Source organism: Melanostigma gelatinosum (genome assembly GCF_949748355.1).
Source record: "Melanostigma gelatinosum genome assembly, chromosome: 23".
Classification (NCBI taxonomy): Eukaryota; Metazoa; Chordata; class Actinopteri; order Perciformes; family Zoarcidae; genus Melanostigma; species Melanostigma gelatinosum.
The window spans coordinates 11,842,702-11,867,646 of record NC_136656.1 but is presented as its reverse complement, the minus strand read 5'-3'; the positions used below and the strand labels follow the sequence as shown (position 1 = coordinate 11,867,646).

Sequence of the window (24,945 nt, the reverse complement as noted above, 5' to 3'; positions counted from 1 at the left end):
GTTATATTTGCTCCATTTTGTCTTTTGTGCCAATCCGATCCGTTGCACCGCTACCTCTAGCTCAACCCCGTCCTCTGTCTCTCTATTATATAGTTTACGTCGGCATCCGCTGCCAATCGAGGAAATCAACGACCACTACAGCAGTGCTTTATTTTCCCTTCAGGTCATATCCCCAATGCGGTCATGTACATTGTAGACGGTGATATTTCCATCTGCAAGTTGAATGATAACAGTGTCGTCTAAGTGATGTAGTGTGATCGTCTCTCTGACTCCAAAATTTCCTTTCAGCTCGCTGTTAAAGCATCAGTTGAGATTTGGGAGGATACTTTTACTATCTCAGATGTTCGTATATGAACATCTGTAAATCCACTCAGAAATCCTAGAATGAAGATGTTCCATATGTCTCCAAAACTTGCCTGAGAATCGTCACACTTTCTTTCGGTATCAAAGTAATCCTGAGACAGTTGTCAGTACATCGGTGGATGTAAAATAACAGCGGCTATGGAATTATACCTTCTGTTTAAATACCCCAAAGCCCCCAAACTATGGGAGCTGTAGTTCAGGGGCAAAGTACTCCTTTAATAAGGGCACAAAGCACATTTGTGAGAAATGCTGAAAGTAAAGAAAACAAAACATTTTGAGGTAAAGTCTTTCTTAGAAGGTTGGACAGGGTTTTCAAGAAGAAACAAGCAAACAAACCTCACTACAAGTCAAAGCATAATATCTTACTGCAGCTGACTTGTCACTGATGTAAACTGGCTGCTGGTAAACTTCAGTCTGATACTTGAGTTAAAGCAAGGCAGCAGTGACTGTAAACCCACTGTTAGAAAAGCAGTGTAGCCCAAACATGATGGCTCGAAATGCCTCGATTGTAAGCTCGCCATGCAGCAAATGCTTTTCATTTCATGACATTAAAAGAGACACCCGGGGATCTGAGAAATGTTGTCCTCGGAGTGCAACGTGGGACTCAATGTCCTCAAGAAGGACATGGGACATACAGTAGAGTGTGTGTGTGTGGTGTGTGTGTGTGTGTGTCCCGCAGCAGTTGTGTTCCGTCTTGTCACCAGATTCTGCACGACGCTACTAATTAGGGTCTCAGCGATAGACTGAGATGTTTCACCGCGCACGCTGCGTACCTCACTCCGAGGGGAGCACCACATCGTCAAGACAGGGAAAACACCCCCGGGTGCCCTGGCAACCTAAGAAGCGCCACGGGACCGGCATGTTGTGCATCACCAACTACCTCTGCAGCGACGAGGGTTTCTGTTATTCTCCCCAAATCTCTTGCCATGATTCCCCATCCGCTCTGTGTCTCTCTCACTGTGTAATCATATCCTTTACACCATAGGCTCCCAATCTAATCTCATGCATCGGTACTCTTTAATTAAACTGATTTGCCGAGACTCTCGCTTCCAGTCTGTCCTCAATTCATTCATGCCCCCATACCAAAACACACACACACACACACACTCATCCCACTATATTCTCGTTGGCAGCTCTGCAATCAACTGAAATGCCAGGCAGTTCACAGAATGTTACTCCTAATTATTTCCCGGTCTCGTCGAAGCAGCTGCTCCCCTTCCAGTACAGTCGCTCTTTGATCGGTGACACCAAACAATAAACCGCCAACCAGAATATTCCTGAAGTCAAATCGTCGCCGGCCGCTGTTCGCGCAGTTCATTTGTCAGCTGAAATTGAACCGAGCGAGATGGGGTTATCCTCGCAGAGCAGCGGGTTTCTATGCTTCTTCTGCTCAACCCCCGCTGCAGCTGCAGCAAACTAGAGGAAGCGCGCACACACACACACACACACACACACACACACACACACACACACACACACACACACACACACACACACACACACACACACACACACACACACACACACACACACACACACACACACACACACACACACACACACACACACACACACACACACACGGTTTGCACATAGATAATAATAAAAAAGTGAAGCCACAATACGCTCTCTTTCCCGCTCTTCCTCTCTTTATAATTTCCTCTTTGTTCACCTGCTTATCTACCCCCCCCCCCCCCCCTTCTTTCTCCCTCACCGTTCTCGCTCTGGTTCTGAGTGATTCAATTTCCCTCCAGCTAGTAAACTGCACTGTAATTACACAAGCTGCTTTATTGAACTGGACGGGGATAATTTCCTTTATGCGTACGGAGACGGGCCTCCCATTAAAACCCATCCGGGCAACCCCATTATCTCCAGCCGGCCCCGGTGATCTCCTCCTGCATCTGTTCATCTGTCGTTTTTCTTCTCCCAGTCGTCCCTTTAGCGCCTCTCTTCTTCCCTCTCTGTCGGCGGGTCAGCTCGCCTGGCTCGGCGCAAGTGATTCTATTTATTGCCGTCGTGTATCTCCATTACGCCGCAGCAGAGCAGGGCTGCCTGCGAGGGTACAGAACCCCTGAGATAAAAGTTGGCACGTGGAGCTACGTTTGGGTTTAAGGCAGAGGCTTTTCCTTAGGATGAAAGTAACGGAGCAAGGTTTACTGAAGAAGGGAAAGACCCGAGTGCATTATGTGTGAGAGATAACGGAGATGTTCAAGTGCAAAATGAGATTGACTGCAGCCCTGCATTACTACACTGCACATAGTGCTGAACATATCAGTTCTCCTTTGATTCATGCGAATCCCACACGCACGTTAAGTTTAAAAAATATATATAAAAAAAGCCATTCAAGCATGCACACACTTCATCGGACAATCAACTAGACTCACCATCAACGGTGCTCTGCATAACGCCTGAGCCGGCCGGCTGAGGCCGTTAGACACAAGCCAGCGCTCACACCCGACAGGAGTCAGAGGTTTAACATTTTACAGTGAAACTTTCTCGCTGTGAGCATTTTAATATATATGCAAACGTTGCTTTAGTGAAGAAGTTATCTTATAATCAAAGACTAAACATTTGTAGCACTGACGTCGACAGAGAGCATCAGTTATGGGTCGTTTGTAGGCTGAGTGTCGCTAGGCTAGCTCTTTTGAACTTAGCCAGTTAAACCCTACAGGTCTGGTGTGATGTGTGTGACCCCACCCACCCCTCCAACAGCCTCTTCAGCCTCCTGCCTTCAGGGAGAAGGTTCCGCAGTCTCCGTTCGAGCTCTACCCGGCTGAGGAACAGCTTCTTCCACCAGGCGGTCAGGATGCTGAACTCTCTCCCTCCCTCTCTCCTCTCGCTCCCCCTCTCTCCCCCCCTGCCATCTCTCCCCTGACCTCTCTACCCTCCCCCTCACCCACCTTTCCCCACTGCCTCAAATGGAACATACCAGGACATCTACTCCCCCTCACACCCTTCCCTCATCCAGCACCAGTCACTTTTTATTCTCTGCTGCTACTTGTTAATCCTTTATCTAGGCCCTTATGTTCTTAACTTTATTCTATTTTATTCTATTATATGTTATATGTTCATGTCTATATTACACTGTGGGACTGCGAGAAACGGCATTTCGAATTTTCTGTATGCATAACACATGTGGAAACTTTGACAATAAAGTGAACTTTGAACTTTGAACTTTGAACTTTGAAATTACCGTCTGTCAAGAAGTGAATAAATTACTGGTGTGACCCAATGTTAACACGGCTTCAACTATCCTGAGCGGCGAGTGTCTGAGCATGTGACCGATATGTGGGAGCTTACTGAAGATCCCAGAATCCTCAAGATCCAGAGATTTCTTTTAGTCGCCGGCTCAATTGCTGTTTAAAGGAGGAGTATGCACAGGACCTGGCAACCCACACCAACATGTAAAGCCATAATGACTGTCGGTTGACTTTCACACGGGACACAAACAGCGGTCACCTGGGTGACTGTCCCGTGTTTGTTTGACCCCTTCATCCACCACGACCTCCGACCTCCGCGGCCTTTGTCTCTCTATATTTAACGTCGCCCGACTTCCTCCTTCGCTCCCGTCATAACTCTCACAGCCACTAGAGGTCGGCACCTAATTTCATCATCTTGTACTCGTATGGTGATAAACCATGTGCACCTACAGACACCTTATCGCCTCGTGTTTTTTTGCTTTGGTGGATTGTCGACACGTGGGCTGGCACACTGACAAATAAAACGGTGAATGTATCGTCTACACATAGGGGACATTTAGGGTAGGATGCCAAGATACATTTAGCATTATCAATGTATATATTTATTCATTGGACTGTCTGGCGCCGGCAGGACGACTCTGGCAGTGCTCTGTGAGAAGTGCTTGTGCTTTTGGACTGGTTACAATAGCACAGCAGAAAGCCTGTCTGGATGTATACATTCAGAGAAACATTGTGTGAGTCCACAAAGTCATTGTCAGTGGACTAGCTCCAGGCTGTACATCATGTTGACATCACAGATTACAGTATGGGCGCTGCAGCTTCAGGCTTCCACAGAGGAGTGTCCCAGGCTATACGTTAAACCCGGGAGTGTTCTCAAAGTGAATGCCAATCCCTTTTACAAAGGAGTCGACCAAAACTAAACACGTCGGTGTGAAAATCTATTTCCACGGCATGTTGTTAGTCGCATGTGTCCGCTTCGACTTCCCGGGCATTGTGGTCCACAAAAGCTGAAGGTAACTTTCATTTTAAAGAACACTGTGATTTAAGGCGTATGGAGCAGCGCAGGAAGGACCAAACGCTCCCCGTGGAGGCAGAATGAATTCACAGCAGTAAACTCTCCTCTTCTTTACTGCCCAGTCAGTGTTTCCCCGGGTGACTCCCTGCACGCACCCCACCCTCCTCCCTGGTCCCAGTGCTTCACTTACTGCACTTGACACGCGACACTTGACACACCAGTTTTGCAAGAACAGCGATGACTAAGATATAAAAACATTTTTACTCCCAAGGTTATATTCAATGTATCCGTCTATAAGTCATACTGGGGGACAACTACATGCAAGGAAAAGAAACTGATTTCACTGAATACAGTCATGTTTTTGTGACCGGATCAGAGTAGTTCATTGGGCATCTAAATGTCCCAATCACGTCTCCTTCCCCTGAAACCGATCAGACTCATTTAATATTGAGTATCTGCCAAAAAAGGAGTCCTGACATAATACTTATATTTCCAGAGATAACAGTGCGTATACTTCAAGTACATTAAAGTTTTAAAAATCAATCCGATGTTTATGCTTGGTCATTGCATGAAGGAAAACATGCCTGCATCCAAGCTGCTCCTTCACTGTGTTTTTTTTACAAAAGTACTAATTAAACTCTCAGAAATCAGTTTGGCCTTGTCGTGGTCTCGAGGGAATTTCTTTCATCTTTTAAAAGTGTTTGTAGTTTCGGTTAAGCCTTTGCCTGGTTTACCTGAACTGAAACTAAATGAGCATGTAAATAAGGTAGATAGCACAAATAAAGCGTCTTATAATGCGTTTTATGGTGTGTGATGTTTCGTCATAGTGTTTTCGGCTCAGACCCTGCTCTTACACACACACACACACTTTCCAACTTTCCATCCAAATCTGAATTATAATTATTATTGTAACTATGAACTACGGTTTCTAAATCGCATATATGTTCCTGTAGAACCAGCAATAAAAATAAGTAAGTAAGAAATGATAGATTCAAGTCAATGCCTATGACCTCAAACGCATCATAATTTGGAACAATTTCAAAGTTTCCAAACAGAAATGACTGCGATACAAATGTCAAAATATATAATTCCGAGCAAACTTGAATCAGGGTTCACGGACTCATGTTGACATGGAGCATCCCACAGTGTAGGAGGTCTTCACCATACGCGACCACTTGGTCGAAAGCTTCATAAAAACCTAGTAAGTGAATCTTGAGTTCAGACTATTTTATCACAAATAAACAGGCTATTTATTTCGGCCTCATGTTGTATTTTCAAATCCTTTCATTAAAACACAGCTATATGTTGAGCTATTAATAGATAATGCAAGTGTGTATGTGCCTGTGTGGGGATGCGGTAAGTGTGTGTGTGTGTGTGTGTATTGACTAATGCAGAGATACTGTCATTGAGGGTACAAGGGCATCGCTAAAAGCCCTCTTTATGCAAATGAGGCGGAGATGACAGTGAGTATGTGTCACAGGCAGGACATATCTCATAATGATAACTTATCTCCGCCAGCAGATACGCCTAATACGCAATATGACAGACACACACACACACACAGTGAGTGTCCTCCCCTCTCTGCTTCACACACATGCAGGCACAATTACACATGATCCCCCCCCCTCTCTCTGTTACTCATTAACACATTTATTAATGGCCTCTTAATTATGTCTGCTTATCTTCTTCTAAAGCACCGGCACTGCCCCCAGACTCCAATTTCAGTTACGCTCACATGAAGTATGTACATATTTACATAAAGCTCTTCTCACGCACTCGCTACACATAACTTAAGTGTGTCTCCCACCCAGCGCTGGAATCTTCATGTCAAACACACACACACACACACACACACACACACACACACACACACACACACACACACACACACACACACACACACACACACACACACACACACACACACACACAGAGAGAATCACCAGTGTTTTTCAGACTAAATCTAAATTATCTGATGAAGACCCCGATGAGAGTCATGAATTGACTTCTTTTTTTAGCTTCATCTTTCCGAGGCCCATCTCTTCCCTCCCTCTCGCCTCCATCGCTCTTTACCATGTCTCGGTAAGTATATGGTTTTTTTCAATTATCTTCCTCCCTGCATCTCTCCATTCCTTCCTTCTGCCTCTATCGGTCCATCCCTCCTCGCTGCTTGTGACCCCCTTTACCTCCCTGCGTGCTTCCACCCCTCACATACCTCCTCTCCTCTTTATCCCTCCATCTCTCTGTCACACCATCTCTTCCTCGCCAATTTAGAGCTGCTTTTAGTTCTTGCCTCCTCTTCCCCTATCTGTCCATCTCTCACTGGCTTTCCAAGATATATCGGTGCGCTCCATCCTTCCTTCCTTACCTCCCTTTATTCTCTATCCACCTGACTCATCAGCTCCTGCAGAGCTGTACCAGTCCTGATAGCCTTTTCTTTTTCAGTCAAATTGCATGAGGTAGTTCAAAACATCTGCTTTTTCCTCTCCCATGAACATCAGTCTTAAAATGTAATTCGTGAATTAACAGACTGTATTAATGTGTACTTTTATACACTCTACACAGTTTAATGTTCTCTTCACTGTATATCCACACAGGTAATATTCAGGCATACAGTACAAACATATGCACACACACACTTTTCACCCACTGAATAATCACAGCAGCTATACATATGTGACCAAACTTTCTCAGGACAGTTTTGATAACAATACACACTGTTGCTCTGGTTATGCTTTCAAGTCTCCAAAGTCCTGGTATCACAGCTGTTTAAAGTGAAAACCCCTTCAAAGCTCTTTGGTTGAACAAGGCCTGACAAAAAGTCAATACCCTCACTCACACTTCATAACAAGGGAATCCAGACACGGCGAGCTACAACCAAAATCATTTTTCCTCTGACCGATGAAATACTCCAGACGGTCCACTTCCTGCTCGTCGAAGTGATCCTAAAAAGTGGAGACACGTCACGTCACGTAAGAAGACTAAAAACACGAGCATGATATTTTTTCTTTCTCTTCCACAGACCCATCCCACTTAAATCTCTCCATCTCTCCTCCTTCCTCTTGGTTACCTCCAGCTAGAGGTCAGGCTTCAGTCTGTCCTTGTCTGCTCTAATCACACCATCTCCCAATTCACTTTTAGTCCCAGAGAGAGGGGGGTGGGGGGGATGCTTCACTTCAAAGCACACATTTATTTGTGCTGCTATTGTTCTCATGGATGTAGCCGTGTAGGAAGCTAGCTTTGTCCATTGCTTCTCTGTTGCTTATGACTAAACATAGAGATTCTGCTGCGTTAAACCATTAATAGTGTTACCATTAATAGGTAAACCCACTATTCCAATGTTGTAGTCTACAGAGCTTGGGATTTAAAGGGGAATGCATGCTCATTTGCAGGTGCCTACTTATATTTTTGGTGTCTTCTAGAACCTTGTTTTATGCTTTAACGTTCAAAAACACTTTATTTTACTCATACTGTCTGTCTGAATATTCACTCTGTCTGAAGTGGTCCGTTTTAGCGCCTGTCTCTTTAAGGCCCCCTCCCGAAAAAAAGCCCAGTCTGCTGTGATTGGCTTGTGAAATAGGGTACACCTTTGCAAAGGTAGTTCTGAAGCCTGCATAGGACAGAGGAAGGGGAGCCAAATCTGATTGGCTTGTTGAATCACATGTTTCTGATCTAGGCCGCTTAGAAAAAAATCTCCCAAGTCCAATGTTTTGTGGCACGAGTACAAAACATTTTATTTTAGTTCCGCCTGAATAGAGGCGTTTCAGTTTGCTTATTTAATGAAAACTGATTGCAAACTGCCAAAATACAAAAGAAATTGGACAAAGATTTAATTGGATGCAGGTGCAAATAATGAAAGCAATTTAAACAAATGGACACAAGCAATTGCTTAGATCTCTCTCTCTCGCTCTCTGTCGGTGCTGGGGTGCCAAGATGGCGTCCTGCCACAAAGTCTGTGTTCTCTGGAGCGAGCGGCTGAGGCAGCGTTTGGTCCATCCCGGGGCCGGCGGCTCACGGTGAGATCATGAGCCGTGAACGTACACGAATCAAACCCTTTACAGTGACGCACCTGTCTAATTGTGATTCAGCTCTCTGAATCCAGCTTGTTCTCTGTCACATCCCAGTTCAGCTACATCGTTAGCTGCCAACTTCCATGTTCTACCACGGATCCATGTTCCACATTCGACTTTGATACATATAGTTTTATGATGAGCGCTTTAGAGGAACATATATAAATGGTTTTCACTCAGATATGCTGCACTATACAAAGCCTGATGTACGCAGTGTTGGAATGAGATGGTCTGCAATTAGACATACTGAAATGAAGAGCCTTGATTTAAGGGTGTGACATGAATGTGTGATGAAAACAGAGTTGAATTAGTTATAATGTCTGGTTTCATGATAAGGCTTCCACCTTCAACCCCAGCATGTCCTTCCATACAACACACGAGACACACTCACCATGACGACGTATGTTAATGTAACCATTAACGCCCGGGACATGAATTAAAGCAGAGAGCCGTACATGTTCCATAGATACGAGTCATCATTGCGGTAGACGGCTTCATGGATTGGAATCGGTCTCGTGACCTTTGTGAATGTCAGCGCCCGGGCCGCCGCTCTGTCCCGTCACCTACCGCTTCAAAACGTCCAATAAAGCGGAGATGGTTTAAAAATAATGACGATAAATATCTGCGAATGGCCGTCCTTCATGGCCCGACGGCCTTAAGGGGTTTACGGAGACTAAACTTGCAAGGATTTCAAGCAGCGCTCTATCGCCTCTCTCTCTCCGCTGCTCTTTAGCTGCTGCGCTTCACACGTTCAGCATGGAACCGGGAGCTTCGGAGTTTGACATTAATGGATGAAAATTATTTTTACTGACTCCCCCACCAATCCACAGGACTTTCAATTCGAGGATAAGCAGTGAACATGACTTCTGTCAAGGGCTGTGCAGTAAGAGAAATACGTACAGGATAACTACGGATATTCAGTAAGTAAATAAATAAATAAATAAATATATATATATATATATATATATATATATATATATACGGATATTCAGTAAATAAATATATATATATATATATATATATATATATATATATATATATATATATATATATATATATATATATATATATATATATATATAAATACGGATATTCAGTAAATAAATATATATATATATATATATATTCCATGGATATTAATTCTGTCATTTCCACCATAGGAAGACGATACATGCACCTCACACACAGCCCGTCTATCTGCTTTTCTTAAGGGGTCTGAAAGTTTGTGGTCTCTTTGTACTGTGTTTTGCCTCTTTTCTCGACCTAGACTCGTTGCTTAATGAACGGCTGGGAGAGCTCCGTCTGTCTTTATCGCTCTCTCCCTCCCTCCCCTCTCTGCAGATTCTAATTGCATGATGGATAATTTAATGGCAGAGGTAAAGCCCCAGACTTGGAGGAAAGTTCTCCTCTTATCTGCACGCAGAATCTCTTATGAGAGTTGGAGAGTTGGAGAGTACATGCACTGTGCAGATGTGTGCAGATGTGTGCGGGGGGACTGGGGAGGCTGCGCTCTGGCTCGTCTCCATCTTTACGGATTGATGACACATTAAAGTGAAGGACACGTCACGCACCTGTGCTTGTGTACCACGGGGGGGGGGGGGGGGGGGGCGACAGCAAGATGCCCTACACACACGCACGTGTAAACAGTCTGACTTGTATATTGTCTTTTTTCAAAGGGAACCAACAGATGCCAAATCCTTACACAAAGAACACATATCATCCACACATGTGAATTAGAAAATGTAAACATTACAACAAAACATTACAGCAGCATTTTGCATTTGTGTACACAGATTGTGTGCGCGCACATTATGTGAACGCCCGAAATGTTATGTCCGTCTATAAGGCAACATAATGAATTATCTGTATAGGGTTGACGCGCTTGCCTCCCCTGTCTGTCTATAGATGGCGGCAAGTGCCATTATTCAGTGTTATTCATGTGGTGACACGGTAACAGCACTTTAAGTACAGTAAATGCAGAAGGCATTCATGTGCATATAAGAGGGAGAGGAGAACAAGGGGAGGGAAGACATGCAGTGGAGGAATGGCAGAGCGAGGAGGACAAAGACAAAAGAGAAGGTTAGCCCTCTGAGCCCTCTGTGTTTACATGCCGCCGCAGGGCAACGTGCAGGACACACAGCGGACACTCGCCGATCAGATACTGTGTGTGGAGCGGACCTACCCGGACTCTCTTGTTATTGTCCTTGGCGACTTTAACAAAGGAAACCTCAGCCATGAACTCCCAAAATACCGTCAGTTTATTAAATGCTCTACCAGAGAGGAGAACATTCTGGATCACTGTTACACAACAATCAGCAGGGCCTATCACACCGTCTCTCGTGCTGCACTGGGACTCTCTGACCACGTCATGGTCCATCTGATTCCCTCATACAGGCAGAAACTCAAGCTATGTAACCTGTGGTGAGGAAGTTCAAGAAGTGGCCCAGTGAAGCTGTTTGGACTGTACAGACTGGGATGTATTCAGGACTGCTACCAACAGTCTGGATGAGTTTGCAGAGGCTGTGACTTCATATATCAGCTTCTGTGAGGACAGCTGTGTTCCAACAAGCACCAGGGTGAGTTATAACAACGACGAACCCTGGTTCACAGCAGACCTCAGACAGCTAAGGCTGCAAAAAGATCAGGCTTTCAGGAGTGGGGACAAGGACATGTACAAAGAGGCAAAGTACAGGTTCAGCAAGGCAGTGAGAGATGCTAAACGACTGTACTCGGAGAAACTGCAACATCAGCTCTGAGGCTATATCCACACTAGTCCACTTTTCCTACGTTTACACTGAGCAGCCACACCACGCCAGAGTTTTGGAGCAGCCTTAACGGAGGAACCTGAAAACTCCGCCGAGGTTGGAGGTATTTGAGAACTCCGGGGTTTTGGTTCAGTGTAGACGTCGGATACGGATGTCTGTTAGAAAAAATGAGCCCACACCCGTGCTCGCTACTGGATTGGTTATTACCAGCCATGACGTCTCCGTCCCTGATTCGTCACACTCACTATCACGTGACCCGTACCCGGAAGAAAACAAACAGCCGGGCGACCAGCAGCGATTCATTTCAACATGGATAATGCCAAGCCTTGCTTGCTTTGTTGTCTGTAGTAGCAGCTATTGTGGAGTTAAATTCGTCATTTTACAATGCTGCTAATGCCTACATGTGGAGGAAGCAGCTGTTCTTCGAGCGATGATCGAGCTGCTTGACCATCGGCGATCAGCCCCCACGGAGCGGCTGTCTGAAGCTACAGTTAGCAATAAATGCTATTCAGAGCTACAGCTACAAACAGACAACACAGAGGAAACTAGTGAGAGACGAGTGATCGACGCTGATTCGTTTTACTTGTTCCGTTTGGTAGCCTTGAGAGACCTTAGTCTGCAAGTATTTCTTTATGAAAATATGTACGAAGATATATTATATTCGCAAATGCTAATCGCGGTTAGCATTTCCCCATTGGAGGTAATGTTAAAATTAGCTTAGAAGCTAGCGAGTCGGACCTGTTGCATGATGTTGTGCCCTAAAAGATGGAGCAAATGCCCTAAAGAGTTGATAGAGGGCGAAGATGATGTCCCTGTGTTCTCTGCTGGGTGACCCAGCTTATCCCCTATCTCATGAAGGAATACCCCAATGGCGGCGCTAACGTTACATTCATCAGCCCCCACGACAACAACACATGGAAGCGAGTGATCGACGTGTGTGTGTGTTGACCACATTTATGGACCATAATCGAGTAAACGTTTCCGTGTAAGTGTTGATTTTAAAGTAAAATTGATGAGAGAGAGAGAGAGAGACCCGCAGCGCTGTAACTACATCTGAAAAATAAAACTTTCCACGAACTGTGTCTGTTTGAGTTTATAGAGGAAGATCTTAAGTATCAAATACAACCGTTCATTATTAAAGACTACTTTATTACTCTGTCATATTTTTTTTTAACTAAGCAAGCAATCCACTTCCTGTTTGCACCATCACGCGCATGCCCAGTGTACGTTAATGGTCACGTGCTGTCCGCCTTCTAAGGCTGCCATGTGGATGCTCCAATAATGCTGAAATGCTCCGTGTGGACGGAGATCGGTTCTATTTGAGAACTCTGCATCCAACGAAACACGGCCTAGTGTGGATATGGCCTCAGCCAATGATTCTGCTTCTGTCTGGAGAGGTCTCAGACAGATTACCAACTATAAGCCTAAAATCCCCCAATCCATGAACGACCTCCGCCTGGCAGACGAGCTGAATGAGTACTGCTGCCGCTTTGAAAGACAATGGGACAGTCCTGACTCCATCCCCCACAGCCCATCAACCAGCCCTGACCTCTGTGGTCATGAAGTCTTTTGAGCGCCTTGTCCTGTCTCACCTTAAAACCCTCACCGACCCACTCCTGGACCCCCTGCAGTTCGCCTACAGAGCCAACAGATCTGTAGATGATGCAGTCAACTTGGCCCTTCACTTCATCCTCCAGCATCTGGACTCCCCAGGAACCTACGCCAGAATCCTGTTTGTGGACTTCAGCTCTGCTTTCAACACCATCATCCCGTTTCTGCTGCATGATAAGCTCTCCCAGCTGCAGGTGCCCAACTCCACCTGCAAGTGGATCACAGACTTCCTGTCCGACAGGAAGCAGCACGTGAAGCTGGGAAAGCACGTCTCATCCTCCAGGACCATCAGCACCGGCTCCCCCCAAGGTTGCGTTCTTTCCCCTCTGCTCTTCTCCCTGTACACCAACAGCTGCACCTCCAGTCACCAGTCTGTCAAGCTCCTGAAGTTCGCGGATGACACCACCCTCATTGGACTCATCTCTGGTGGAGATGAGTCTGCCTACAGGTGGGAGACTGACCATCTGGTGACCTGGTGCGGGTTGAACAACCTAGAGCTCAACGCTCTGAAGACAGTGGAGATGGTTGTGGATTTCAGGAAGAACGTAGCCCCACCAGCCCCTATCATCCTGTGTGGCTCCCCCGTAGAAAGTGGTGGAGTCCTTCCGCTTCCTGGGCTCCATCATTTCCCAGGACCTCAAGTGAGAGCTGAACATCAGCTCCATCACCAAGAGGGCTCAGCAGAGGATGTACTTCCTGAGGCAGCTGAAGAAACTCAACCTGCCAAAGACAATGTTGGTGCATTTCTACACAACCATCATTGAGTCCATCCTCTGCTCCTCCATCACCGTCTGGTACGCTGCAGCCACGGCCAAGGACAAGGGCAGGCAGCACATCAGTCGCTCTGCTGAGAGGGTGATTGGCTGCAATCTGCCGTCCCTCCAGGACTTGTTCGCCTCAAGGACCCTGAAGCGAGCAAGAAGGATTGTAGCTGACCCCTCCCACCCTGGACATAAACAGTTTGTGCCCCTTCCATCTGATAGGAGGCTGAGGTCCATCAGGACCAAGACCTCACGACACATTAACAGTTTCTTCCTGTCAGCAGTCGGGCTAATCAACAAAGCCCGGGTCCCCCACTGACTCTGTCATCCCCAGGACATCCCCGTTTCTTTATTTAAACACACTCATCACTTTTAACTTTCCACTTACACTTCACTTGTTTTACAGTCCTGTTATCTGTTTTGTGGTGCACTTTATTCTATATTTTATAGTAAATTTTATACGTTTTTATTTCATGCACTGTGCTGATTGTGATAGTTTAATGTTATTGTTTACTGTTAAATGTTACGCACCACCCCGCCACGACAAATTCCTTGTAGGTGCAAACTTGCTTGGCAATAAACGGTTCTGATTCTGATTCTGAACCCCAATCAGTTTCGGGACATTTTTCGCACATGTGGCCTTGATTTTCACTGCAATATATAAGCAGGTGGCAACCTCCGGTTCTGACTAGTGAAGCCAATGCGGACGTGTCTTAAAACCTGCATTCTCTCTACTGTCCACCAGGGGGCGACTCCTCTGGTTGTATAGACGTCTATGAGAAAATGACTCTACTTCTCTCTTGATTTATTCCCTCAGTAAACATTGTAAACATGAGTTTATGTCTCAATCTCTAGTTTCAAGTCTTTTTCAATACAGCATGATGTTCATTTAGTACATTATGGTCCATTTAGAGTCAAACAGACCATAAAGCAGGGTATGCTTTAGGGCTGGCTTACAGTGATTGACAGGTCGCTGACGCTACCGTATACGGCGTCTCTACGTCAGTCCTCCACATTCCAAATATGATAACTTCTGTTCATTGGTTGCAAAATGTTAAGATACCGACGGCCAAATCGCCGAACTCGATGCGTCATAGCAGCAGTCCACAAACCAATGGGTGACTTCACGATGACTACGTCCACTTTTTATACACAGCCTATAAGTCCTGCACCTCTATGGAAACAGCAGAACCATGGCTAGAAGTAGAGCCAAATGTATTTTGTGCAGTATAACAATGCCATGAATCATAAAAGAGAAAGAAACACGTTGAATTTCTTTTTCCAAAAATTTGCAATCAATGGAATCTATCAATACAAGTTTTCAAGTTGCCACAAGTGTAACTACAGTTGGGTACAATGGAGGCTCTCCTCTCCTCAATGCACCGTGTTCAGCAGCCTGCAGTTCAGTCGAAGTTTCACGGAATTTTTGTCGCGTGACCGTCGGTCTCAGTCGAGTCAATCACAGCTTCCAGTTGCACCGAGGAGCGCAGAACTTAATGTTTCTTACAGGAACCGGTTAAAGCAAAAGGTTTAGTTGGGGCGAGATTTTAATGAGACTAAATGTTTTTTTTTAAAGAAGCATTTGTCACACAATGTGTTCAAGGACCATCGGAAAGATGAAAATCTGATGTTTTTTACAGCTTCTGGCTAGGATAAGTGGTGTACTTTCGGACATGCTTTTCCATCTTGGGTTCTGAGACGAGGGAACCGGAAGTGAAAGAATGCCGACTCATTCCCAGGTTCTAGGACTCCTTCCTGCAGCCCTCTCTGGAAGTCCCGGAGACATTGCGTTCACCAGAATGGGACGCGAGGTCGCAGTGAGCTTGACTTTGACTAAAGAATCTAAACTGTTCATCTCCCAGTAGCTCTGGATAATCCACAGACCTCATGGAAAAGGTTCTCATAGAAACTATCAACTTTTTATACACTTTGGAAGAAAATAGACCCACTGTAGCTAAATAATTCTACTGGACACTTTCAGTCATATAACTGCTTTACTTTATCTTCTCCATCACCTCTAAATTAGAAAGATAATATCAACTTAATGGCAATTCAGAGTGCAGCCTCAGCTGTGCTGCTGGAAGCTGATCTGTTGGTCCACAGCACCTGTCAGTAAATCCTACACCTCCCTTGGGTGCCACAGTCTCTGGGATCAAAGTAAATGAACACAATCAGATACAGACGCAAGCAGTAAAGCATGCACACATGGGCTTTTCCCGCAAGGTGTGTGTGTGTGTGTGTGTGTGTGTCTGTGTCCTGGATCCCTAAACTGCCATCTCCATGTGACACATGTCGGCTCTGCACACAAACCATGCGGCAAATTGATTGCATACAAAAATGCTAATGCTGGCTTTACTGTCCTCAGCATGTTAATTTTGCGATTTAACTACGGGCATTGATTAAAAGGGACAGCGCGCTGTTTCTGTGGGTGTCTTGACATTGAGGAGAGCAAGGTTGTGTTGGTGGTGGGAGGGATGCGCGAGATGCTGACTCGACGCTTGCCGGTCATTTGTTACTTGGGCTCTCAAGCCGGTGAATCCCAGCGGAGTGGAAATTGTTTGATGCAAAATAAGATGTTGAGCGCTGCTGTAGATAAATGCGAGCATATTTGCATGCATGCAGACATGCATCACTGTGTGTGTGTGTGTGTGTGTGTGTGTGTGCGTCTCAGGTGGAGGTAATTTGAAGAGCAGAGTATCCAGATCTTAAACCCGTCGGCATCCTTGCCCTGCTCCCTTTACATGCTGGTGCCGTGCCGTGCCAAGACTGTGCCACGCTGAGTCCAAGCAGCTCACCTCATTCCTACCAGGGCACACTGCAGCCTTTATTTAAACCCAACATGTCCTCACCAGCACTCACACACACACGCAAACTGTTATGCCACACTGAAAAACAACAACACCCATATGCACATGCGCCAGAAATATTCTATTTTGTCTGATAATGACGATTGATGCCCATCCCAAAAACAGAAACGCTCCGCATCAGAAACGTTGGTCCGCTCCATAAATGAACTGGTTGGGAGGGGCGGCACTGAAGCCCACATTGATCATCACGCGGGGCCAAATGTTAGCATCTCCAAATCATTTATTGCGGGCACCGTTTCATACACAACACCTGCCACACTGGCAGAGCCGGAGGGCGGAGCCCGTTACTAAACAACGGAGGCCGACGGCTGCGCACTTTAAAGCACGTGGCGACATGTCCTGTTTGGTCATGATTGGTATCGATTGTTGTCTGTAGCTAATGAGCTAAAGATGTAAGAGCCTGCACTATTTAAAATATTAAGGAAGTATCTTGGGACTACATTGGGATACTGTCTAATATTGCCTCCTAAACACTCATGTTGTGTGATCAGCCTGCTGTTTGTCATCTGTGGATGTTACAGCAGTAGAGGGGCAGTGCAGGGTTCAGAGCAGAGGTGTTACGTGATACAATGGGGGACATCTTCATAGAACTCCACAGTGAGAATATGGACAAAATCCTCTCATGAGCATCCTCTCGGAAACAACGATGTAATGAAGCAATTTTAAATGCCCACTGGCTTGTAGCAGGTTAGTGACTTTGTTTTACTGTACAGTTCACTTCTGCATCTTCACTGCGCTGTTTCAAGGGATCTTTAACACTTTGAACTGATTCCGTTTGTTTTCACTCTAAATATCTACAGGATTATGCTCTGAGGTTATGAAAGCCACATCAATGAGGCATTAAGTGCCTAAGTTGCTTTAATAGTACACAGTCAGTTTTAATAGATTTAATGGATCAGTTGTCTTTTTCTACTCATTTGTATTTGTCAGCAGGGTTCTCATCATGCTTTAAGAGCAAATTGTTTTGGCCGGAAGTAAAAAAAAAAAAAAAAAAAGATACAAATCTGCACGATGGAGAGTCATGCTGTCTTCTGCTGTGCAGACGGCCACAGCTAGATAGAGCCTCAAATCACAGTCTGTCATCTAGAAAGGCTTTGCAGGCCCATAAGTCTGCAAAGAAAACAGGACGGTTGCTCTCATAGAATTGCCGTTGTATCGTGGAATTGAGATTTGAATCACTGTCGGAATGTTTGAAAAGAATGAGAAGTACTCGTTCAGGTGAGTGTATGAAGCGCGTGCATTTCTTATTTGCCTTTTACAGAAAACTGCTAAAAAAAAGAAAAAAGGCAGCGTGATTTTGTGCAAATATACTACCAACAGAAAGCTAAATAAAATAAAAATATGGAACTGCAGATGAATTTAAGATGCAGCCAATATGGTTCGTCTGTTCTGCTGAGGACTTCAGTTTAACTTCTATCCAGGCACAGTCTGAGAACAACAGTCACAACATGTAAAGTACGACTTGAGTAAAAGAGTGTAGAATAGATAGATGGACAGCAGCCCTGTGGACAAACAGACTGGACAAACCTGCTCAAAGTGCACGACGGCGGACCAAAATTTTGGACGTGCTGGAAATCCATCCGACCATCTGACGACCAGATCATTGATCGTTCAGCCAATCAATCAGGCGTCACCACTCCCCTCAAACCGACTGACGATCAATCTGGCAGACGTTCAGCCCCATCCAGACCCCTCAGGTAAAATCTGTAGCAGCCGTCAGTATGTTGGTGTATTAATAACACAGCAATTTGGAAAATAACCTACACCCTTGATACCTCCATAGCAAAACGAAGCTGCACCACGTATACACGGAGCGGGAAGGAGCACAACAGCAAACAAACAAACTCCATAAATGAAGACGTGAGTCAAGCTTGCTGCTGATCCATTCACAATAGAACCAGGGTTACGCAACATGGCGGCACAATACCTACAGTATCTCTGCCATTGTAGCATCCAGTGACTAACTGACTGGCCCAAAGATAACATGATTAGACACAGTGGGGAAACACGGCGGGTGAAGAGAGAGACAGGCACGCACTGAGGAAGAGAAGCAAGCCGGATGTCCTTGAGAAGATAAGTGAGTGGTGTGGAGGTGGGGGGGGGGGGGGGGTGATCGAGGCTGTGGGAGAAAGGGAGAAGAAGAAAAGCCGGTTGGAGGTTGGATTGAGAGGAAGCTGATAAAAGGGAGAGACGTGGACAGAGGGAGACATATAGTCCTCTCTGGCGTAGCTTGTCCGGAGTGTCCGGTCTACGAGGCAGTAAATCGGCCCCGCTCAATGTGTGCTCTCCAAACGCTGCCGCACATGATTGATAAATCAGTGTGTTAATGAGAGGAGCTGATGCGCCTGATGAATCACGGCACAACAATGCGCCACAGACACACACACACACACACACACTCATAGGGTCTGGCTGAGGTGTGTGTGTGTGTCGAACACTTGTGGTCATTTGTGGTTTGTCTCTGACCCAAATGTGCACGCATTTTCCCGCTCTCCCACACACAAACCAATTCGCAGCGGCTGGATGAACACTTGGCCCCGTGCTGCAGTTACAACTCCAAGTGTTATTCTACCCTGTTAACAGAAGAGGACGAGGGCTTCCACAGTCGGCTCCAGCAGGCAGTCAGAGGACAGCAAGAGCTATTTGGGTTTTCTCTTTGATATCCAATAGGCGGCTGAACATGCTCATTAGATCATATCGGCCCCGAACACGCACACAAACGCACACAAAGCCGCGGCGAAATTATCTCTCTCCCACACTCACGACTTACAGTACATTATCAAGTCTTATCTGTTGTTGGTGTTTGTGATTTATTTGTTTGTCTGACTGTGTGTGGGCGCGTTTTTATGTTGATGCAAGTGTGTAATTATAGATACTTGTGTATATCTGCACTTGAAAATGCCTGTGTCTACTAAGGCTGGCTTTCTCTTGAGTGTGTGTGTGTGAGTGTGTGTGCGTGTTTGTGCAGGGCAAGCTGACCTTGTTATAAGCTGAGTGGGCTGTCGTGCTTAGTATGAGTTAGGTGAGGGTTAGAGGGTGTGTGTGTGTGTGTGTGTGTGTAGAGGTGAGGGGGTGACAGAGTGGGGAGATGGGGGACGACAGTATAAGAGAAGAGGTAAGAGGGGGAAGGTGGGGGGGTTAGGGTTAGGACAGGACACAAACACACGTCACTCCTCACCATCCGTCACTTAGAAGAAGGTAGCACATGTTTCATGACACACACACACACACACACACACACACACATTGTTCGATCTTAAGTACAACTCCTCCTCTCCTACAATATCCTCAGATGGCCTTCTGCAGCACAAAGGGAACGGAACCTGAACTATCTGGTCAAAATGCAGTGGTGCACAAGAAGACTGTTCGATGCATGACAACATCGACACTCCACAGCAACGCTGTGTTTCAGGTGCCGTTAGTGCAACTGTGGAAAGTGTCACAACATGCTGGACTTCATATAGGGGACCACACAGAATCAACAATGAGGTGAAGTATGTGGGGAAAAACCTGACACTTTCATTTCATCTTATAGTTACAGTAATATTGTTGTCATTAAAATTATTCTAAAATCAAGCTAATCAGCACATTTTTTTCAATCAACTTTTTGTTTCAGCAACCACAATGGACAAAACAATGAAGCCAGGACAGGTTCGATTACAGCTGGTACATGTCTGATGTTACACCATTGGGCCTCTGGTGACACTTTGCACACTACTGCAACCCGACGCCGACACTTTGAGTGTTTCTCTGCCTGCCCGGTAACTGGAGTAAACAAACACTGACGTCGGGATGGCATAGGTTGTCGATGATGTCATTTGACACCCAAGCCAGATGCAAACATGATAATGATCGTTAATGGCCGCATCCATAAGTTATAAGACTGTACAAGTACTAATGCTGTAATATGTCACTCTCTTATCAGTTGTCTGAAGTGAATCCTGGGTGGAATTCATCGAAGAGCCTGAGGTACTTGTTAGAAATGTATCGGCCCTTTATTTTCAAGCGTGTGGATATGAGAAATGAAAATGGTGATTCTCTGCTTGATAAAAGTCCAGAGAAACCAAATGAAGCCATCAGAAAACAATAGGAACCAACCAAAATACAAGACAATGCAAGAGACTACAAGCAACAGGAAGCAGAATCAGCCAATAGCGGCCAAAGGATGCCAGTAGAAACAATAGAAGCCCGTTGGAGGCAAAGTGACTGCAGGCTGGAAGCAGGACGCTCTGAAGCGCTGCCAGCGTGAGGAAGAGGAGGAGGAAGAGGGGGAGGAGGAGGAGGAGGCTCAGGAATATTCCAGTCGTTTATTCCTGGCCAGGGGTCAACTGTGGCCTCGGGCTGAAGCTCAGAGAAGGAGCGAGAAACTCACACATGATGAGAATACACACTCACACACACACACACACACACACACACACACACACACACACACGGCCCGGGGTTAGGGCTGTCGCAATAACTTCAATATTGCAATAACGCGCTATTGACGAGCCAACTGCAGGCAGCCGCCACAACAGCTATGTTTGCGTTTTTTCTTTCTTTGAATACTTTGCTGAGAGCACTTCACATTTGGTCTTTTTCTTCTCATCTCCGTGAGCTGATAATAGTTCAACTTTGGGTAAAACGCAGCTCTCGTCACTGGCGCTTTTGTCCCCCAGCCGTCCAATCACAATGGAGGAGGGGCGGGACAAATACCACAGAGACCAACCCCCACGTCCTACGAGTGCTGGACAACAAGTACAAGGGAGGAGACATGAACACACACAGACCAGCGGGTCTCTTGTGTACCTTGTGTCGACATTTTTACTTCTGCGGATATCACAGTAACCACACACTCTGCATTTAACAACAAACAAGTATTAGTTTTAAAATGGTCATGTTTGTCATTTAAAAAAGCATCAATACGCCTAATAACAGCCCAACAACAAAGCCCATCGATAAAGCACTAAAATCAGGGCAAATTAAGTCATTTGCAAAAAGGCAATAATACTGCTTATCGCACTGTTGAGCCGATCATTATCACCACAAGAGAATTCCTCCACCGTGACGGCCCTACTAGGGGCAGATTCCTCCCTATGCTGACCACACACACACACACACGCACACACGTAGAGAATGATGATGACACACACTGCCACACATGGTACTTATCACGGACCCCTGTAAATCACGACCTGAAACGGTGAAGCTGGTAATGCGTCCCGAACCACAGTACCCACGATTACCATAATAAATCCATCAGAGTGTGAGAAGCACTGGAACCATTTGGGAAAGAAATGGTTTCCAATGGGCCTTTTCCCAAAGAGCTGGCAATGCCACGACCTGTCCAACGTACTTTACTACCGTAATTACAATACCGAGAGCAGCCACCTCTATGGCAGATGTTGCTTCCCACGCTAGAGGTTCCCCACGTAATTACCACGATGAACTTGGCACACCGATGTAATGAATATCACAGAACACACCAGCACACTTGCACGGGGCGGACAAGGACACGCACACACACACACACACACAGCGCATGGCAGTGAAGGGAGGTAGGTGTGGGGAACAGGAACACATGCAGACTGCTGAGGCGAGGGGAAGCTCATTGAGGGAACGCTCAGATGAAGATACACACACACACGTATAGAGGGATAAGAGGTCTTTGTCAAATATAGTACAGTGCTTACCAAACAATTAGAAGGTAGACAGCGGAAGAAACTGATCGATTTTTTCAATTAAAAAAGACAAAAAAAATATTCATAACTTCCTAAAATCAAATCAAAGACAATACGCCTTCCTCTGAAAAGCCAACTCACTTTTTACTGTTCAATCATTTACTCTATGGAGCATTTGATATCAGACAAATGATCAAAGTATATTATAGTATTATTAATATTAAATCAAACCTCGGCACAGAAGTGGTCTGACCTACAAAAGTACATTTTGTTCGTGGGCAAACGAAAAAGGCATCGACATTTTGCCAGCATTGTTCTTCCATTCATCTACGGCTCGTCAATAACCACCATACGTAGCACAGGCACACTCATCGCACAAATACAGTGTCAGTGTCTCGTTTAGCTTCAATGAATAATTTTGCAATGCCATTTAACATGCAAACACCCAAGACAAATTAGGCCGCACTGTGTTTCACTTGCCTTGAGGGGAGCACAAAGAGAGTAATGGCCCCCAGAATTGTAAATGAGGCGCCTCTTGACATTTTTACATCACAGTAAATCACCGTATGTAGGAGCTGGCTCGCTAGCTTGTGCATGCAGATTACCAGCGTGTGATGGGATGTGTTGACATGCATCTCAACAGAGTCATCACAACAGTCACATCACAGGGCTAGGTTGTGCCTCTGGTCAGTGGTGTATTAAGCCGGATTTGACTCTGTCCATTTCCTGTCCAACCCCGACGTACATGACATGTTGTGTACAGCTACCAGGAAGATGTGCTGGGATGTTTCCCAGATTCTGATGAAGTCCTGCACTACAAATTACAGGCTAGGGATGTTCTCTATTGAGGCTTTACAGTTGAGGATTAATCCGTAGTCTGGCAAGTCAACCATCAAAATCCAGTTACCCATTACAGGCAGAATATGGAGCAAAGATGAGCGAGATGTAGGGAACAGGAAGAGACTGGAAAACAGGAGAGTTTGATAGGAAGGCCGGAGGGAACTCACCTGGTCTTTTTTCCAATTTTCTCCCTCGACTGCCACATAGTCGAACCTTCGATATTAATATGAGGATTTGCTTCTGGCAGAGCGACTTGTTGCTCTTTGGGCAGGGCTTGCGCTTGCTGGCGACCTGCCTGTTCGCCTGGGGGTCCTTGACCTCCCTGCGCTGGCGAATAAGGGAGCTGGCGAGAGCGGCCATCTTCCCAGCGCTGACCCTGCCGGCGCCTCACCAGCCTCTGGCGGCTTGGCGGCGCCCAGGTGTCGGGGGGTACCGTGGGCCACCCCCCTGCCCGCTCACCCAGGGCGACGGAGCACCGCGGATGGAGGGGTGCAGAGTGGAGGAGGGGGCTTCTGGGGATGGACTGAAGCAGCTGGGAGAAGGGCGGAAGAAGAGATGGAGGAAATAAGGGTGGATCCCTCAAAGGCCCACCCAAAACAGAAAAGTGGGGCTCGTTGAGGTTCGGATCGAAGAGCCTTTAAAATGTCCGTCCAGTTGTATGTTCTCTGGTAGCGAGTGAGGTTCAGGTGAAGTCTTCATACGTCACTGTTCCTCTATCGGGACAAGTCATGTTGTTATCCACCCAAAAACCAGTGCACCCTGGTGCCTCTGGTACCCTTACCCTCCTCCTAGAGCTCCAATTAAGTTCGACTCAACCCTGTCCGAAAAGATTCATCCACAGAACCATTCGATGCATGATGAATCCAGACCCCCCAGAAAAAAAACAGAAAATCACATTTAGTCCTCTTAACCCACTCAATCCTGCAGCTCAGACGCCTGAACCCTTTCAGTGGGACGAAAAAAGCCTGAATGTCAACTCTCCAAAATAACAGGAGTGACACTGCTCCTTTTCTTTTGGTCCCTCACCTGGAAAATGCCTCCATCCGAAACAATGTCGGAGCAAGAGAAGTAGAAAAAGTAGAGAGTGTCCGACCTGAGGTATCAGCTCCGCCAGCTGGGACGAGGATGAGGGGGTGCGGATGGACGGTGCTGGACCAAGTGCGGCTTGTTTCCTTGCTGTCTTTCAAGCTCTCCCGGCGTCACCCTCGTTCACCCACACCCTGAGAGGAGAAGGGAGAAAGGCAAGGGGGGCTTGATCAATCCAGCATTTCCCAGACATAGAGGTGACATTCATCAACGACAGAGTGCGGGGATCGAGAGACAGACAGGGACACAGGAAGAACGAGGGGAGAGAGGGGAGGGAGGGAGTCTATCTGTCCCCTCTATCGCATCGGGCTCTCCAACTCTCTCAGCAGCGCACTACACCACAGCTGAGCGCAGCGCTGTGTGTCCTTCAGCCACGCACGCTGCCTCGCAGATGGGAGAATAGGGGATGAATGAACAGAGACAGACAGAGAGAGAGCGAGAGAGAGAGAGAGAGAGAGGGGATGAGGTTAAGGGGAAAAGGGGAGGGGAGGGCTGGCAGGTAGTCTTACGGTAGGTAGGTGCTGTATTGCCGCTGCTCATGCCAGAGTCGTCTCCACCGGTGGGTGACAGTCCGGTCTGGTTCTGTTGGGTCCGGCTGCACAGTGTGTGTCCATGAGTGTCTGCGAGAGAGACGGAGGGGGGGGGGGGGGGGTGTGTGTATCTCCCGAAGAAGGCACCTCTCTGCCTCAATGCACACGTGTGAG

At 46.3% G+C, this 24,945-nt stretch overlaps 1 protein-coding gene across 1 annotated transcript in view; it reads right to left on the bottom strand.

Annotated features, from left to right (window-relative positions):
* fgf11a (fibroblast growth factor 11a) overlaps window positions 1-23,515 on the bottom strand; it is a gene marked incomplete at both ends in the record, with an annotated part of 66,965 nt that extends 43,450 nt beyond the window's left edge. The window contains one exon of the mRNA XM_079295921.1: window positions 23,323-23,515. Coding sequence (XP_079152047.1) covers window positions 23,323-23,515 — 193 coding nt within the window. The remainder of the gene's footprint in view (window positions 1-23,322) is intronic.
* Window positions 23,516-24,945: the final 1,430 nt, after the last annotated feature.